General features: G+C 33.0%; 2 protein-coding genes and 1 long non-coding RNA gene across 4 annotated transcripts; 2 read left to right on the forward strand and 1 right to left on the reverse strand.

Annotated features, from left to right (window-relative positions):
• The first annotated feature begins 4 nt into the window (after positions 1-4).
• Positions 5-2,524, forward strand: LOC122311864. The gene is made up of 2 exons (XR_006242886.1): positions 5-670; positions 2,007-2,524. It is a non-coding gene; the product is annotated as an uncharacterized LOC122311864 (long non-coding RNA).
• Positions 2,525-12,421: 9,897 nt separating this feature from the next.
• Positions 12,422-14,040, forward strand: LOC122311988 (CCG-binding protein 1). Its single transcript, XM_043126794.1, has 3 exons — positions 12,422-12,790; positions 13,014-13,087; positions 13,467-14,040. The coding sequence occupies exons 1-3, from the start codon at positions 12,568-12,570 to the stop codon at positions 13,779-13,781; spliced, it is 612 nt and encodes a 203-aa protein (XP_042982728.1). The 5' UTR covers positions 12,422-12,567; the 3' UTR covers positions 13,782-14,040.
• Positions 14,041-14,205: 165 nt separating this feature from the next.
• LOC122311986 lies at positions 14,206-16,576 on the reverse strand. Of its 2 annotated transcripts, none has more exons than XM_043126792.1 (4): positions 16,310-16,576; positions 15,601-15,939; positions 14,883-14,990; positions 14,206-14,795 (listed from the first exon to the last, which is right to left on the reverse strand). In XM_043126792.1, the coding sequence occupies exons 1-4, from the start codon at positions 16,310-16,312 to the stop codon at positions 14,490-14,492; spliced, it is 756 nt and encodes a 251-aa protein (XP_042982726.1). In that variant the 5' UTR covers positions 16,313-16,576; the 3' UTR covers positions 14,206-14,489. The 2 variants fall into 2 exon arrangements, with proteins under 2 accessions (XP_042982726.1, XP_042982727.1); XM_043126793.1 differs by having other exon boundaries at positions 16,250-16,576.
• Between the last annotated feature and the right edge of the window lie 636 nt (positions 16,577-17,212).

Raw genomic sequence — 17,212 nt, forward strand, 5'->3', positions numbered from 1 at the left:
GCTGGATTTTGTGGCGATCATGAAGAGTAGTAAAGCCGTAAACGCTGAAAAGTCCCGCGTTTTTTTTAATTATTCTTTAAGAGTGGAGTTTTTTTTTTTTTTTAAATACATAAATACAGGATTTCGAATCTAAATTTTATATTTAGATAATCGAATTATATGTCTTCATAATTCATACTATTAAACTCTTAACTTTTAAGAGTAGAGTTTATTGTTATAAAATTAAATTTTTATATTAATCTTATATTTATTATTATTTTTGAAATAATATACTATATTTAGATGAAAGGAAATATAGTTTAAGTAATAATTTCCTACCAAAACAATAGAAAAAGTTGGATATGTTTACTTTGGTAGCAGGGGCACTTTGGCGAACGTGTTGAATATTCTTTTGTATAAAAATCCTGTCCAAACTACCATCTATGATCTATCTTTTCCCTCGAATTTCTCTCTTTCTGCTTCTCACCCTCTTCTCTCTGTCACGCTACTCTTCCCGCTTCACCATTTTCTCTCCGTTCCTGTGTCCAGAAACTTGTGCTTCCGTTTCCTTGATGGTTCCCGTATTCTACTGGTTCCCTCTTCTCTCCGTCGTGCTTCTTGTTTTTCATACTCGCCTCTCTCGAACACATCCATGGCACAGACCATATTTTTGAGGTTAGACTTCTCCAAGGTAGGTCCATTGTGCCTTCTCTATCTCTCTACTTGATTTTGTTTTTATTAGTCAGATCTGTTATTTTATTTTATTTTCCAATGTTAATTTTCTGGATTTTCGAGAATCTCCTGCACGTATTTGGTTGGAAGGCTAATTTTCTTTAGTACGGAGATCTTGTAGTTTTTCGTGGCCACGGGATCTGGGTTTATATGGGTCATTATTGATTTCATGGTGGAATTCTAATTTCAGATTTCTCGAGTTTTTTGCCTTCGTCTTTCTCCTTTGTCATCATAGGGTGTTTTAGGTTTATGTTGTGTCCGTTTTCGTGTCATGCATGCTTGATTCTTTCTTTTTAAAAAAATTTTTTCGTTTCGTTTGATTGCTGAGGTCAGTGATTTGCTCATTCAGTGATTTCCCCCCACCCCCAACAAAAACACCCAAATCTGTAGCTAAAATTGTTGTTAAAATGTATTCCGTGATAAAGGCATGCATAAAATGCAATTGGTATTGGTTTATATGTATGTGCAATGTTTCATGCTTGGGATGTTTACAGAAAGTCTCAAACTGTTCTACTGGTTTATTTTTGGGGGGTGTTTATTTATTTATTTGCAAGCTCCTCTGTTGATTCTTGATTTGGTTTTTTATTCATGTGTCCTAGAAATAAGCGGGGTGGCATTTTTTGGTTATTGCTGTTTAATGTCTAGAGGGTGAGAGTAAATGGGCTCATTAGTGGTCATTTTACAACCGAAATTGATCATACGATATGCAAAACAAGAGACACAAAATATGTACTGAGATGTACCATCCGTGTCTATTTGCTACCCTATCTTGACATGAATGTGAGTTTGCCGGAATCTATTTTCAATAGCGTTTGCCAGAAGCCAACCTGAGTTTGCAAGAAAAACCTTCAATGCTCTTTGTTTGTTTTCACAGATGAGAAAATATGAGAATAATTGAGATAAAAGTTGAAAGTTAAATAAAATATTGTTAAAATATATTTTTTAATATTATTTTTATTTTGAGATTTAAAAAATTTGAATTGTTTTTTTTTTTTATATAGAAATTTAAAAAAATTATAATGATTAGATGAGAAGAGATGAAAAATTTTGTAAAAAATAAACGAGACAGTTTGGATGCTTCACCTTCATCATCAATTTAGGATAAAATTCAATTGGTTGTACATGTGGTGTGATCATTATTACGACTTTAGCTTAAACATGTCATTTATTTTTAATAAAGTTATTAAGTGAAGCCTTATTCCTTCTATATGTGATCGGGGTTACTAGGATTGTGGTATACCATACTGCTTTATTTGTTAATAACTAGGTCGTGATGCATTTGCCTTAAATTTCAGCCTCTGCAACCTCTTCCTCAAGCTTTGCAATTACTGTCATTAATCAGATGCGATCAGATTCTCCTTTTAGATCCTTTAAAACATCTTGGTCAGTTAGCACACACAGACATACATACTGATGCAGGTTCATGCTATGGTCTTTTAGAACTTCAGGTCATGATCATTGGAGATACAAGCATGTAGCATGTAGGGTCATCATGCAGAGTCATCATCATTGGTTGTTGTTGCTTGTAAGAGACTTTATGTCATTATTGGTGAAAGCCATCGCTTTTATATTTTTCATTGGTACCCCTTTTCTTTCAGAGTAATTATTGTAACTTAAAATCTACATGGCTTGGACCATTCAATTAGTTCAGAAAATTGCAGCGAAAAGACTAGCAAGAGCAGCCCCTTCAAAGCCACGTGGGATGAATCTACTGAACTCATGCCCATTTCTTATTATTTCAAGTTAGGATTTTTTATGCTGGCAAAAAGATTAGCAATGGCAGATTTTTTATGATGGAGTTATTATTTTTTAAGTTGGGAATGTGCATATATTGGACAGGTTTCAAAAATTTTAAAAAAAAATTAAAAATATTATTATTAAAAAAATATTATATTATTATTGCCCAGATGACTAACACAAGAGGGGGGGTGAATTGAGTTGTATTAAAAAAATAATAATTATAAATCAAATATATAATATAAAATATAAATAAAATATAAAATAATAATAAATATAAAGAGTAAGGGTAAGAGATAAGCAAACTCAGTATGTTAACGAGGTTCGGCCCTACTGCCTACGTCCTCGCCTCAAGCTACCCCTTGAGGATTCTCAAATTCACTATTCAACCTCCTTCAGATGGAGATAGAAACCTATTACACCTTTGAACAACACCGCTACAAAGGATCCGTGTAGAACACCCTCTACACTTGCAATCACCTTACACGTGGTGATTTAACTATTCCCCGTGTAGAATACTTTCTACACATACAAGGGTTATACACACATTTTTTCTGATACAAGAGCTGATAGTGGGTAGATTATCAGAAAACACTTCTCAATGAGTGAAATAAGAACAATACAGCGCAAATTATATCTTTCAAAATGAATAAGAATTAAGGCCCAATACTTAGAGAATAAAGAATGAAAGCTTTGAATGAATGTTGTATGCTATTGGTGTTGTGAATGTGAAGCTCTCAAATGATCTATTTATAGGCATATGAGACTTCATATTCAAATTTAAAAAGATTCACATGTCAAAGACAATATCATTCACTTTTTCAAAAAATTCAAATAAAATCTTTTACTTTTGTCATATGACAAAATGAGCACACTTTCTTTTTCAAAAAAATTCAAACCTAATCTTTTACTTTTTGTATATAACAAAATGAGCACACTTTACTTTTCAAAATTTTCAAACAAAATCATCTACCTTTTGTATAAGTCTAAAAAAGTATCAATTACTTTTGAAAATATTCAAATAAAACATGCACATGTGAAAGATGACAATCAATCATCTTTAATATTTTCAAAGTTCAACCCTTTAATCAAGGCATGCACATGTAAAAGATGACAATCAATTATCTTTCAAATTTTTCAAATTTAATTTTCAAAAATATTCATACACATGTGGAAAATGTATTTTAATGCTTTATGATAAAATATTAATTTTGAACATTAATCCTAATTTTGAATTTTAAGAGATTTACATTACTCTATGACTTTAATGTGAACTTATTTCCTTCTTGCTCATGCTTGATTCTTTGATGTGCTTGATTCCATTGTGTGAACAACTTGAGCTTGAAACTCCTTTATTCTTTGAATTTATTTGTTATCATTAAAATCCATGTGTAGATTTATAATCACATAAAACTTGAAACCTTGGGTTCAACAATCTCCCCCTTTTTGATTATGACAAATACTTGATAGAACTTGAAACTTGTATTAGTACTTAAGCTCCCCCTGAAAATATGCGTTAGTTTTTCAAGCAAAAGTATAAATATAATTCCAAGCATATATAACAAGTTTAGCAATTTAAACAATGTTAATGTTCTAGTCTAAAACTTCTCTCCCTTTTGGCATCATTAAAAATGATCGGCAGCAAGTAAATGGACTGAAGAAAATGATGCGTTTAATAGTTATTGTAGATAGTTGAAAAAGGAGCCGGCCGTGACCCGACAAATGCTGCAAAGTCTCAAGGTCTAACTCTATGAATTTAGTGCGGCTGGAGATTTAAACAATCACCTGATGTTGTTGATAAACGTGATTGAAGGCTCTGAGTTGCTATAAAAAAATGATCATTTTCATCTATCGGATGCCAAAAAAATAATCGCTTCTTGACCTGAGTTCTGTTTTTCCACAACAATAAAATGGCTGATTAATTCTCTTCCACTAATGTTCCAGACTTGAATCAGAAACCCTTGACGCATCAATCATCAATCTTCTCTCCTGAGGCCGTCAATACCATGATAGGAGCAGTGAACTGTTTTTCTAGTAAGGCTGATTCTGAGATTATTGCAGAATCAAGAATGCTCAGTAGTCAATATGCTACCTCTGTTACAATCATGTCTCGGAGGTTAATGGCAATGGTGAGTGAGATTGATCATCTTAACATGCAAATATTTGAGTTACGATAGAAGCTTGCTAATAAGGATAGTGAGAATAAAAGGCTGAAGCAAGAAAATCAAGAGTTGAAAAAATTTGCAGATTTGTATGTTCATGATTTGCAACCACGAATAGAGGAGCTGGAACAAGAAAGAGTTCAGATACAAGGTCAACATCGGCAGATAACAGCAAAGGTTCATCGTTTACTAGAAAAATAGGGACAATCTACTGTTAATCTTGCTGGCTTAGTAAGAAAACTTTTGACAATGTGTCCAGCATATCTTGTATTTCTTTTGACTAAATAAGATTTGAAGAGACAATAGTTTGTCTTATTTTTTATGTTATCTCTATAAAATCAGTCCTGAAGTTCATGCAATCTGCATCAAGTTTTCATCTCATCTCTATAACTCATCTGCATTCCTTCAACATTCTCGTTTTAAGTCTTCTATTCTTTTCTCAATGGCTCATTCTTCTAACATTTCTCTAGATCCATCCATGAGGCATTCTGCATCTCAACCTCCTATCCTTTCTGCAGCTGCCATTGGTACCATGTTGCAGCAAGAAAATAATAATATGACTAATAAGTCAGATTCTAATGCTATTTATGACTTGGTGAGTCTTGGGACTCGCTACTCTTCCTCTATTGTTGCTTTTTCTCAGCGGCTACAATCCAAAAATCACGAAGTTGAAAAGCTCAAAGAACAAATTGTTGTACTTCAACGAATTGTTCAAGAATCTCAAACAAGGGAAGGAATCATTTAGCAGAAGAGTAAATAGTTGAAATCTTTATTAGATTCTTCATTTCGCTTGCTGGTTCCCATGTATAAGAATGACATAATATTGTATGAAGAGAATGAGCGTCTCAAACATGAGGTTAAGAATCTCAAGTTTATGTAAAAGTATTTAAAAAATCTATCTCTATTTTTATTGACTCTGGTCTATCTTTTAAGAGATATTCATAGCATGCATCATACCTATTTCTCTTCTGATCATACATAATCTATCTTCTGGTAAAGGTTTTGTGAAAATATCTGCTAACTGATCGTGTGTGTTTGTGAACTCTAATATTATATCGCCTTTCTGCACATGATCTCGAAGAAAATGATACATTATTTCAATATGCTTAGTTCTAGAATGTTGTATTGGGTTCTTTGAAAGATTTATAACACTTGTATTATCACATTTGATTGCAATGTGATTATACATGAGTTTAAAATCTTCAAGTTGTTGCTTCATGTAGAGAACTTGAGCACAACAACTACCCGCAGCAACATATTCTGCCTCAGCAGTAGATAGTGCAACAGAATTTTATTTTTTACTAAACCAGGAAACTAGTGCATGACCTAAGAAATTGCATGCTCCACTAGTGTTTTTTTGATCTATTTTACAGCCAGCATAATCTGCATCTGTGTAGCTAATTAGATCGAAAGATGTGTGTTTAGGGTACCATAACCCTAGATTAATTGTACCACTAAGATATCTAAGAATGCGCTTAACTGCAATTAAATGTGATTCTTTTGAAGATGATTGAAAGCGTGCACATAAGCACACACTAAACATAATATTTGGTCTACTGGCCATTAAATATAATAAGCTACCAATCATACCTCGATATATCTTCGAGTCAACTGGCTTACCGGATTCATCTTTATCAAGTTTAATTGATGGGCTCATTGGTATTCCAATTTCCTTAGCATTTTCCATCCCAAACTTTTTCAGTAATTCCTTAATATATTTTGATTGATTGATGAATGTCCCACTTTTTGCTTGCTTAATTTGCAATCCGAGAAAGAATGTAAATTCTCCCATCATGCTCATCTCAAATTCTTCCTGCATAATCTTAGCAAAAACTTGACACATATTTTCATTAGTAGCACCGAATATTATATCATCAACATAAATCTGAATCAAAACAATATCATCACTTTCATATTTAATGAAAAGAGTTGTGTCGATTTTTCCTCTTGAAAAACTTTTTTCAATCAAGAAGCCACTGAGTCTCTCGTACCAAGTTCTAAGAGCTTGTTTAAGTCCATATAGTACTTTTGTGAGTTTGAAAACATGATTTGGGGAAATATGATTTTCAAAACCTGGAGGTTGCTCAACATATACCTCTTCATTTATAAAACCATTTAAGAAAGCACTTTTAACATCCATTTGAAAAAGTTTGAAATTTTTATAACAAGCATATGCAAGTAGCATTTGAATAGCTTCTAATTTTGCGACAGGTGCATATGTCTCATCATAATCGATTCATTCTTCTTGATTAAAACCTTGGGCTACAAGTCGAGCCTTATTTCTAGTAATGACTCTGGACTCATCTTTCTTGTTTCTAAAAACCCATTTTGTTATAATAATAGTATGAATTTTGGGTCTAGGAACAAATGTCCAAACATTATTTATTTCAAATTGATTCAACTCTTCTTGCATAGCTAAAATCCAAGATTCATCAAGAAGTGCGTCATCAATATTTTTGGGTTCAATTTGAGATAGAAAAGCAGTATGATTGCAAATATTTCTAAGAGATGATCGAGTACTTACACCTTGTGAAGGTTCTCCCAAAATTTATTCCACTGGATGATCTTTCATAAATTTTCACTGTTTGGTTGCATCTTGTATTAAATTTTGATGATCTTTCCTGATGGCTCCATGTTGAACTTCCTCTATTGTTTTCCCTTTGTTGAGATTGAGACTTTCCGTGTTATTTATACCTCCTGTTTCTTCATCAATAGATTTCTTAGAGAGTGGAGAATTAGATTCATCAAATACTACATGCATAGATTCTTGTACAGTCAAAGTCTTTTTATTGAATACTCTATAAGTTTTACTATTAGTAGAATACCCGAGAAAGATACCTTCATCAGATTTTGCATCAAACTTGCCTAAATTATCCCTGTCATTCAAAATAAAACATTTGCATTCAAATACATGAAAGTAACCAATGTTGGGCTTTTTCTCATTCCAAAGCTCATAGGGGGTTTTATCTAACTTAGAATTTAGCATAACTCTATTTATAACATAATATGCAGTACTTACCGCTTCGGCTAAAAAATAACTAGGCAAGTTGTTCTCATTAAGCATTGTTCTTGCCATCTCTTGAAGAGATCTATTTTTCCTCTCTACTACCTCATTTTGTTGAGGAGCAGAAAAATTATGCACAAAACCATTTTCATCACAAAATGTTTCAATATTTTTATTAACAAACTCTTTTCCCCTATCACTTCGGATACTTGAAATAGTATAGCCCTTTTCATTTTGAATTCTCTTGCATAACTTGGTAAAAGCATTATGTGCCTCATCTTTATGAGCAAGAAAGATGACCCAAGTATATCTGTAGAAATCATCAACAATAACAAATGCATAATATTTTTCTCCTAGACTTACAACTCTATTTGATCCAAAAAGATCCATGTGTATCAGTTGCAATGGTCTAGTAGTGGAAATATGTTTCTTAGTTTTAAAAGAAGTTTTTGTTTGTTTACCAAATTGACATGCATCACAAATTTTGTCTTTAAGAAAATTTATTTTTGGTAAACCTCTCACAAGATCATCTTTTGAAAGTTTGGAAATAAGTTCCATGTTAGCATGACCAACTAGTTTCATTTTGAACTGAAAAGTAAATAGCATCTTGTGAAGTAATTTTTTCAAAATTGATTGTATAAACATTATTGTTTCTAAAAGCAATAAAACAAATATTATAATCATGATTATTCAAAATAATGCACTTATCCATTTTGAAAGTAACTGTAAATCATTTATCACATAATTGACTTATGCTCAAAAGATTCTGTTTTAGACCTTCAACAAGTAGAACATCTTCAATTATGAGAGAAGATTCATTATCAATTTTACTTATTCCCACGATCTTCCCTTTCAAGTTGTCTCCAAATGTCACGTGTCCTTCTTCTTTAGATCTAAGATCAAAGAACTTAATTTTGTCTCCCGTCATGTGTCTTGAACATCCACTATCTAAAAATCACTTGTTTTTGCTTGTGGATGACTTCATGCATACCTATAAAAACAATTAAAATGATTTTTCTTGGTACTCAAGTTCTTTGAATCCTTTATTTATTAGTATTAGAAGAAATAAGATTTTTAGGTACCCGTATGGCCCTAATAGTCATTGTATGATTTTTTCTAATAGGACAAGTATGATAATTATGACCATTTCTATTACAGAAATTACAAATAGTATGTGACATATATGAAGAACTTGAATGATTATAATAATAATTTTTTTTGACAAAATTATTTTTATGAAAAGAATTTTAATTATTGATTTTTGATGTAGAAGGATTATCAAAGAAATTTTTATAAGGTTTGTATTTTTGTTTTGGCATATATCCCAAACCTGCCTTATCAAAAACACATCTTTGACTACTAAAAAGTTTTTCAAAATTTCTTTTTCCATTCGTAAAGTTTTCAACAATATTTTCTAAATCGGTTTTCTTCTTATTCAATTCAAGATTTTCACCTTTCAAAATGATACTTTCTTTTCTTAAAATATTAATTTCATTTGTTAAAGAAGAATTTTTCTTTTTCAAAGCAGTATATTTGATACCCAATTTTTCAAATTCTTCATAAATCTCTTCTAAAATATTTTGCAATTATTCATATGAAAGATTTTTAATATGATCAAGATTTGTTACCTCAATGTCATCTTTAGCCATAAGACAAAGATTTGTTGATTCTCTATTGTTTGCTTCACTATCTGAGCTACTTGAATCATCATCTCATGTAGCTTTCATTGCTTTCTTGCCCTTGTTTCGATCTTTCTTTAGCAGAGGACAATCTGACTTGATATGACCATACTTATTACATTTATAACAAATTAAAGTGTCATTTTTACCTGAATCTTTCTTGGAAAACTTTTTGAAGGATTTCCTCGGAGGAGTTTTATTTTTTTTAAGAACCTCTGAATTTTTCTTGTTATCATCGCAACTTCTTCATCCTTATCTTTATTTTCCTCATCTTCATCACTTTCACTTTTATGAGGAACAGCTTTAAGTGCTAAGCTCTTCTTTGGTTTTCCTTCTTCTTCTCCTCTTTTCAATGTGTACTCATGGGTGATAAGTGACCCGATGAGTTCATTGACTTCGAGCTTCTTGAGATCTCTAGCTTCAAGAATTACTGTAACTTTTGATTCCCAACGTTTTGGTAGAGAGTTGAGAATTTTTCTTACTATCTCCACCTTAGAATAAACTTTGCCAAGAGCTGTCAAGCTGTTTATGATGTTAGTAAAAAGAGTATGCATACTAGAAATGGATTCATCATCATTCATCTTAAACATTTCATATTCATGAGTAAGAATATAAATTTTTGATTCCTTGACTTGCGAAGTTCCTTCATAAGTAACTTCCAAGTTATCCCAAATTTCTTTTGCCGTAGAATAAGTCATTATTCTATTAAATTCATTTCCATTGAGAGCATTAAATAATAAATTTATAACAGTTAAATTCAAAGTATAAAGTCTATCGTCTTCACGATCAAACTCTTCTTCTTCTTTTTTTACCTTTATTCTATCAACCACTTTTGTTGAAATATAAGGTCCATTTACAATACATTTCCAGATTTCTCGACCTTGAGCCTGAAAGAATATTCTCATTCTAACTTTCCAGAATGAGTAATTATCTCTACAAAAGAGTGGAGACCGACTGCTAGATTGACCTTCACCAAATGAAGCTGAAATGTTAGCCATAAGATCTTAACTCAAAAGATAGTTAATCTTATAATAGAGCTCTTAGCTCTGATACCAATTGTTGCCCAGATGACTAACACAAGAGGGGGGTGAATTGAGTTGTATTAAAAAAAATAACAATTATAAATCAAATATATAATATAAAATATAAACAAAATATGAAATAACAATAAATATAAAGAATAAGGGTAAGAGATAAGCAAACTCAGTATGTTAACGAGGTTTGGCCCCACTGCCTACGTCCTCCCCTCAAGCTACCCCTTGAGGATTCCCAAATTCACTATTCAACCTCCTTCAGGTGGAGATTGAAACCTATTACACCTTTGAACAACACCGCTACAAAGGATCCGTGTAGAACACCCTCTACACTTGCAATCACCTTACACGTGGTGATTCAACTATTCCCCGTGTAGAATACTTTCTACACACAAGGGTTATACACACCCTTTTTCTGATACAAGAGCTGATAGTGGGTAGGTTATCAGAAAACACTCCTCAATGAGTGAAATAAGAACAATACAGCGCAAACTATATCTCTCAAAATAAATAAGGATTAAGGTTCAATGCTTAGAGAAGAAAGAATGAAAGCTTTGAATGAATGTTGTATGCTCTTGGTGTTATGAATGTGAAGCTCTCAAATGATCTATTTATAGGCATATGAGACTTCATATTCAAATTTAAAAAGATTCACATGTCAAAGACAACATCATTCACTTTTTCAAAAAATTCAAATAAAATCTTTTACTTTTAACATATGACAAAATGAGCACACTTTCATTTTCAAAAAAATTCAAACCTAATCTTTTACTTTTTGTATATGACAAAATGAACACACTTTACTTTTCAAATTTTTCAAACAAAATCATCTACCTTTTGTATAAGTCTAAAAAAGTATCAATTACTTTTAAAAATATTCAAATAAAACATGCACATGTGAAAGATGACAATCAATCATTTTTAATATTTTCAAAGTTTAACCTTTTAATCAAGGCATGCACATGTAAAAGATGACAATCAATCATCTTTCAAAATTTTCAAAAATATTCATGCACATGTGGAAAATGTATTTTAATGCTTTATGATAAAATATTAATTTTGAGCATTAATCCTAATTTCGAATTTTAAGAGATTTACAACATTACTCTATGACTTTAATGTGAACTTATTTCCTTCTTGCTCATGCTTGATTTTTTGATGTACTTGATTCTATTGTGTGAACAACTCGAGCTTGAAACTCTTTTATTCTTTGAATTCATTTGTTATCATCAAAATTCATGTGTAGATTTATAATCACATGAAACTTGAAACGTTGGATTTAACAATTATTATTTTGACTAATCCAATACGGTATTATGACTTGAATGATTTTGGTTTTATGCAAATGGAATACATTTAGCTAAATTTTAGAAATGACTTTGATAAAACTAATGTCAATACTTTAGCCAGCTTTTAAGGTATACGAAAGAAGGGTAATATTAAGAATAAGTTTAAGTTGCTTAAGTTTTGCACAGATTTTTTATAAAAATATGGATTTCACTAAAAAAATTAATTTTTTTTATATTTTTTCATTGTGTGGTCCATTGTTTTACAAACAAGCTACTAGATTTTTATTTATTCGAGACTTGAATAAATTATTATTCATGAAAATAAGGTCATATATTTAAATAGATTAAAAAAAATACGCCTCAATATTCATAAAAAAATAATGCTGCAAATTAAATAGATTCAATATATTAAATATTTTTTATAATAAAATGTTACGTATCAAATCAAGTTTATAAAAAAATTTTAATAATAATTAATTTATTTTCTTAGAAATTGTAGTAGGCATATATCCTGGACAGTTTAAAAAAATATTTTAATAATAAAAAATCTTATGAAAATAAATTTATAAAACCGGATTACTTTTCTGAGATTTAAATAGAACAATTCTCAAATCCTCTTCCAGGCCGCCACGTGGCGTTTAGCTGCTCCAAAATCAGGCGTTTAAGATTAAATTCCGCTCAAAGCCTGAAACCACAGTTTTCTAACGACCACGACCCGCTCGTCGTTTTTCGAGTCACTAAAAAACACTCCCCAGTCCCCCCCATATTAAAAAAATCTAAAATTTCCACGCAAATATCTGATCCTTATCCAGTCTGCATCGCGCCGCTGATCACCAGAGTATAAAATTGCGTCTTTCCTTCCCCAAGGCTTCCTTGCTCCAATCTCTTTTCTGTGGGTGTGATCCGTGAGATACCGGCATCGCTTTTTGTGTGTGTTTCTGTTTGGATACGATGATAAAATCAGCCCTGCTACGTTCTTACCCTTCTCCTCTGCTACTGGAAGCCAAGGATCTTCACCGTACACAACTATCCACTGCAAGATTTGCTTCCACTGTAACTTGCTCTTCCAGAGACCAAGCTTATATTCCGAAACTCCAGCCCTTTAGCCGATCCAAGTTCGAACGGGTCGTCAAAGATCCCCCCTTGATCGAGAAGTGCGAAAATGAGCTTTCTGGTATTCTTCTATCTCTCAGAACTGTTATTTGTTTATGAGTTTTAATAAGTTTTGTTTTTTTTATTTTTTTCCTTTTTTGTAGATTCGAATGGTGGTTTTTTATTTCTTGGTTTTGTGTTTGACCCATTTGAAAGTCTTTGTTTACTTGGTTGATTTCTTTATTTGTTTTTAGATGTTGGTTATTTTGGGTAGTCGTTTCCATGGCTTTTGGTTCTTCTTTCAGATTATTGTTCGACGCTAGAAGGAGATGATTCTTATAGTTGTTGGAGGGCGTATTTCGAACTCAAAGATCTTGAAGTAAGCTTCTTCTATGAATGATAAATTAAGCAAACCATGTTTTAATGCTTGAGAAAACAGATGAAACGAACAGATAATATCCAGAGTCTCGTGCTATATCATATATTATTTTAGTTTCATAAACTTTCTGTTTGATTGCCGTGAAAACGGAGGGAGACGGAAGATAAGAAATCACCTCTAGGCATGCGACTCATATGTCATGTGAGCGTGCCTGATGCTGGAAAAGAAAGTGCTGAAATAAATAATCAGCGTCACTATATATACTTAAAGCTGTGCTGGGCTGTCTTTGTATTCCGGCACAACCAAATAGAATACGAGTTCCAAAAAATCCATAGAAAAAAAAATACTGATTTCTTTTCTTGATCATGATGTTCATCAGAGGGAGTCGCCAAAAGAAGACGTGGAGAAGCTGATTCTGCAAACAGGGGGCATAAAATCCTTAATCGGGTGCTTACACGGCATTGCAGCAATGCTAAAAAACAAGAATGCCGGGTCCAACAAAGCCAAGCCGTTGAATGAGGAGAAAGGAGGAGAGAGACTCTGTCCAATACCAGATGGATTGCCGAAATCACTGCACGAGGTCGAGGAAGAAGAGCGAGCTAGAATGCCTGATTCGCCATTCACCCGGCTTCTTAGAACCAAAGGGAGGTCCCCTGCATGGTATTCCCCCGCCCCTGACCATGAAACTGACTGATTTAAGCAGGGAGACGTGAGCAAGGTTGTGTCCAGTTCGTTGTATAATTACTGATCAAGTGGACGTGTGTGGTTAAAGATATGGGATCTTCACGTGGGTTGTGAGGCTTTTATATTTGGGATGAGTTTCTTGTAAAATTATCATAAAAAGTGTTTGGTCTGGTTTGTGGCAACCGCCAACCGCACTACAAACAATCTCATTTCTTGTAAATATGGAATTTCAAAAGCGAGGACGATTATAAAGTTCGTAGTTTGAGGTACCGGCTTTCTTAAAAAAAAAAAAAAAATCTACTTCGGGCAAACCTGCAAACCCATTGGAACCATAGAGGAAATATATTTTATAGAGAACATTTACCTCATCTCGTGTTTGACTAATATAGAAGATTTCTGGTGACATGAGGTCCTCTTTCGTTTTATGAGCAACCTTTCGCAAGGAAAGTTTGGCTGTCTCATTTAATGCCATGTGACCCAGCAACTGCTTAAAACCTGTACAAATCTAGGGAGGCATGGGGCCAGAGAATCGGTATAGACAAAGTATCTTACTAATATTTGGAACAATCTCACATGGGGAACTTCCAAGAGAATTTTAATAAGAGAGCCAGAAGTGTATTGCTTCTTGGAGGAAGTGAGTGATTTTCACTGGTACACGGAATACTTCAGCCAATTTAGAACTCACCATAAACACTGCTATTACCCCGGCAATGCAGGCTCAAAAAGGCATGCCATTTTGGCCGGTGAAGGTATCACGAATATCGGAGAACAGACCATAAAGGGAGTACTGTCGAAGATTTTCCACCTCATACCATGAATTTAGTGTATCGAGATTCTTATCTGTTCCAGAAAATGTCAATTGTATGCTCAAACTGCAATCAGTAGGCCCACCACTACTTAAGCATTTAGAGGTTGGCACTGCACAGCTTTGATTGTTCAGGCATATAGAGTCCCCAGAGCATGCATCGCACCCAAAGTTCTTCCAGTACAGATTTTGAAGAGTGCCTTTTTGGAATTCAAGGACCTGCATTCAATTTAAACCAAAGTTCAATGCTATTCCCGGAGAGAGGGGGGGAGAGGAAAAAACAAGCAAATGTGATATGGAGTTTACCAGAGTGAAACTAATTATGGTGTGACTTGTATCAGCAACCAATATTGGTAGAGATCTTGCTGCATACTTCTGTCCAGCAAAAGCTACCATATGCCCACCAGACAAAGCCTGGGAATTTGGGAAATTCATGAAATCACATTACTGAAGTGTTGATTTATATGTTTTCATGATACTTATGTAATGCTTAACAGAAATTCGTAAACCATCCAACATGCAGAAAGCATCACAAGTAAAGAGCTGCAAAATAATACAGGGGGTTATGTTTGGTGATGACTTCAAGAGTGTTCGATTCTAAATGGCTTTGATTACGATTTAGGATCTTCAATGATGTTATTACGATTGCATGTATGAAATTTCTTTGTGGCACATGCGAAACTTTTTGTTTCAAGGCGTGGTTCTTTTGCAATTTACATATATCCATCAAACTCGAACTCATGAAAAAATGAATGCACAAGATGTCTGATATCAAACATGTTCTTAAGCAATCCCCAAGAGAGGAAATACTCATCATGAAGAAAGGGAAAAAAAAAGGAGCAAGACCATAAAGAATCAAAGATCTAGCTAATGACTTTCTGACAACTAACACTGAGATCTCTTATGCATAGGCAATTAGGCATCAAAGAAACAGTAATTTCCGCGTGTTTCAAAGAGTCTCGTAGCAAAAGAATAGTTTGGAAAACTTCTGGAAAAATAAGCGACGTGCACATGAACTACATACCGGATTGAAGGCGGTGCTGTTAACGGTAAGATAAGAGATCTCATCGACTTTGGGCCTGAATAGAGCAAGTTGAGCACCAATATTGCCTGAGAGGGAGAGACGTAAATCGCAAGGAGAAAGTTGAGTCTGATTGAAGAAGAAGGAATCTCTGGTTGAAAATGCAAGACCAAAGGTAAAACCGTCGAATTTTTTAACTTTTGCATCAGCGCATGGACCGAAAACATTGTTTGTATCAGCTTCTGCTACAAACATCATCGCGATCATCATCATTGCAACCATCATCTGTGTTACCAATGCGATTGACCTCATGTTAGGTGTCCCACCTTCACCCATCTTCACCTAAGGAAAGAAAACTCGCTTACATTTCTGCAATTTCTAAGCAATGAACAGAACTGCAGAACTTTGCAGGAGACGAAAACAAGGCTAATGGCCGGCAGCACTTATGTGTATACCATTTGCATCCTCATAAACAAATTGATATGTGAATGATGCCTATAGGTCAACAGAAAAAAATGATATTGCATATGATCAAAATTATCAATCCAATGAAACAAAAAGGAACACAAGGCAAGCGACAAAACCCACTTTCAGAAACACATGCACAATAATTTCAACCCAAGAACAAACCAAAAATCGGAGACCAAGGAACCTTGTTCTAAGTCGCAAATAATCTCCTGAATTAACCCTCTTTCAAAGCTCAAAAAGTTACCATGTAGCCAGTTTCTATGGCTTCTATGTGAGTTTTCACCAATGATTCTGCGATTAAATGTAAAAAGTAGGAGATTTTCAAGAACCTCAAGATGGAAAAATTAATGTTTTTAAGGTTTAGTGCAATATATTTGGGTGCTCTTGTTTTCGTATCCCTTGGAACTATTCAAGGGAACAAGCACAAGGCGCGCGAAACGGTTGCATCGGCAAGCCAGTTGGATCTTGTCTCTCTACGGTTATGGAAGTTGATGTTTCACATTGGACAAGATTTTCTTTTTGGATATCGTTACAAAGGTTCCCTTTATTAGAAATATTAGGATATATATTTTGCGGTAATATTACGAATAATTGTAGAGTTAATAAGTATTACATAATTAAAAATAATAATAATAATATTTATTATTAAAATATTAATTTTTTTTATGTATATTCTATAATTTTTTTTTTTTTTAAATACTTAAACACTTTATAATTATAAATAACATTTCTCTATTTTACCTTTCTTCTCCTTCCATCTTTCAATATATTGTACGTTAAATGACTATTTATTTAACAATAATTTATGAAATCAGCATTACTCATAAATATATAAAAATCCACCATCTTTTCACTTTCTCTCCACCAAGTTGAAACAATAACTAACAATTGCCATTTGCCACTATAGTTTAGAAGAAAAAATAAATAACAATTGAGACATGTTTGAGTCATTTTTCCAATTCCTTGGTGTTTTTGGTGGAATATACAAGTGACTCGCGAGGATCATCCTTTGGACGGCTTGATCTAAGAAAAAAAATATATATAACAAAAAAATAATAATAAAATAATATTTATAATAATAGAGTATACAAACGTCTTGCAATTTTTTAAAAAATGAATAAATATGAGATTTATATGAAAAAAATAA

This window comes from Carya illinoinensis, chromosome 5, assembly GCF_018687715.1.
Source record: "Carya illinoinensis cultivar Pawnee chromosome 5, C.illinoinensisPawnee_v1, whole genome shotgun sequence".
Taxonomy (NCBI): Eukaryota; Viridiplantae; Streptophyta; class Magnoliopsida; order Fagales; family Juglandaceae; genus Carya; species Carya illinoinensis.

Coding starts and splice junctions, on each gene's coding strand:
- LOC122311988 (XM_043126794.1), top strand. CDS start 12,568: ATGATAAAATCAGCCCTGCTACGTTCTTACCCTTCTCCTCTGCTACTG. Junction 12,791..13,013: donor GTGCGAAAATGAGCTTTCTG/GTATTCTTCTAT, acceptor TTCTTCTTTCAG/ATTATTGTTCGACGCTAGAA. Junction 13,088..13,466: donor TCGAACTCAAAGATCTTGAA/GTAAGCTTCTTC, acceptor GATGTTCATCAG/AGGGAGTCGCCAAAAGAAGA.
- LOC122311986 (XM_043126792.1), bottom strand. Junction 14,991..15,600: donor ACAGCACCGCCTTCAATCCG/GTATGTAGTTCA, acceptor CCAAATTCCCAG/GCTTTGTCTGGTGGGCATAT. Junction 14,796..14,882: donor CCATAATTAGTTTCACTCTG/GTAAACTCCATA, acceptor AATTGAATGCAG/GTCCTTGAATTCCAAAAAGG.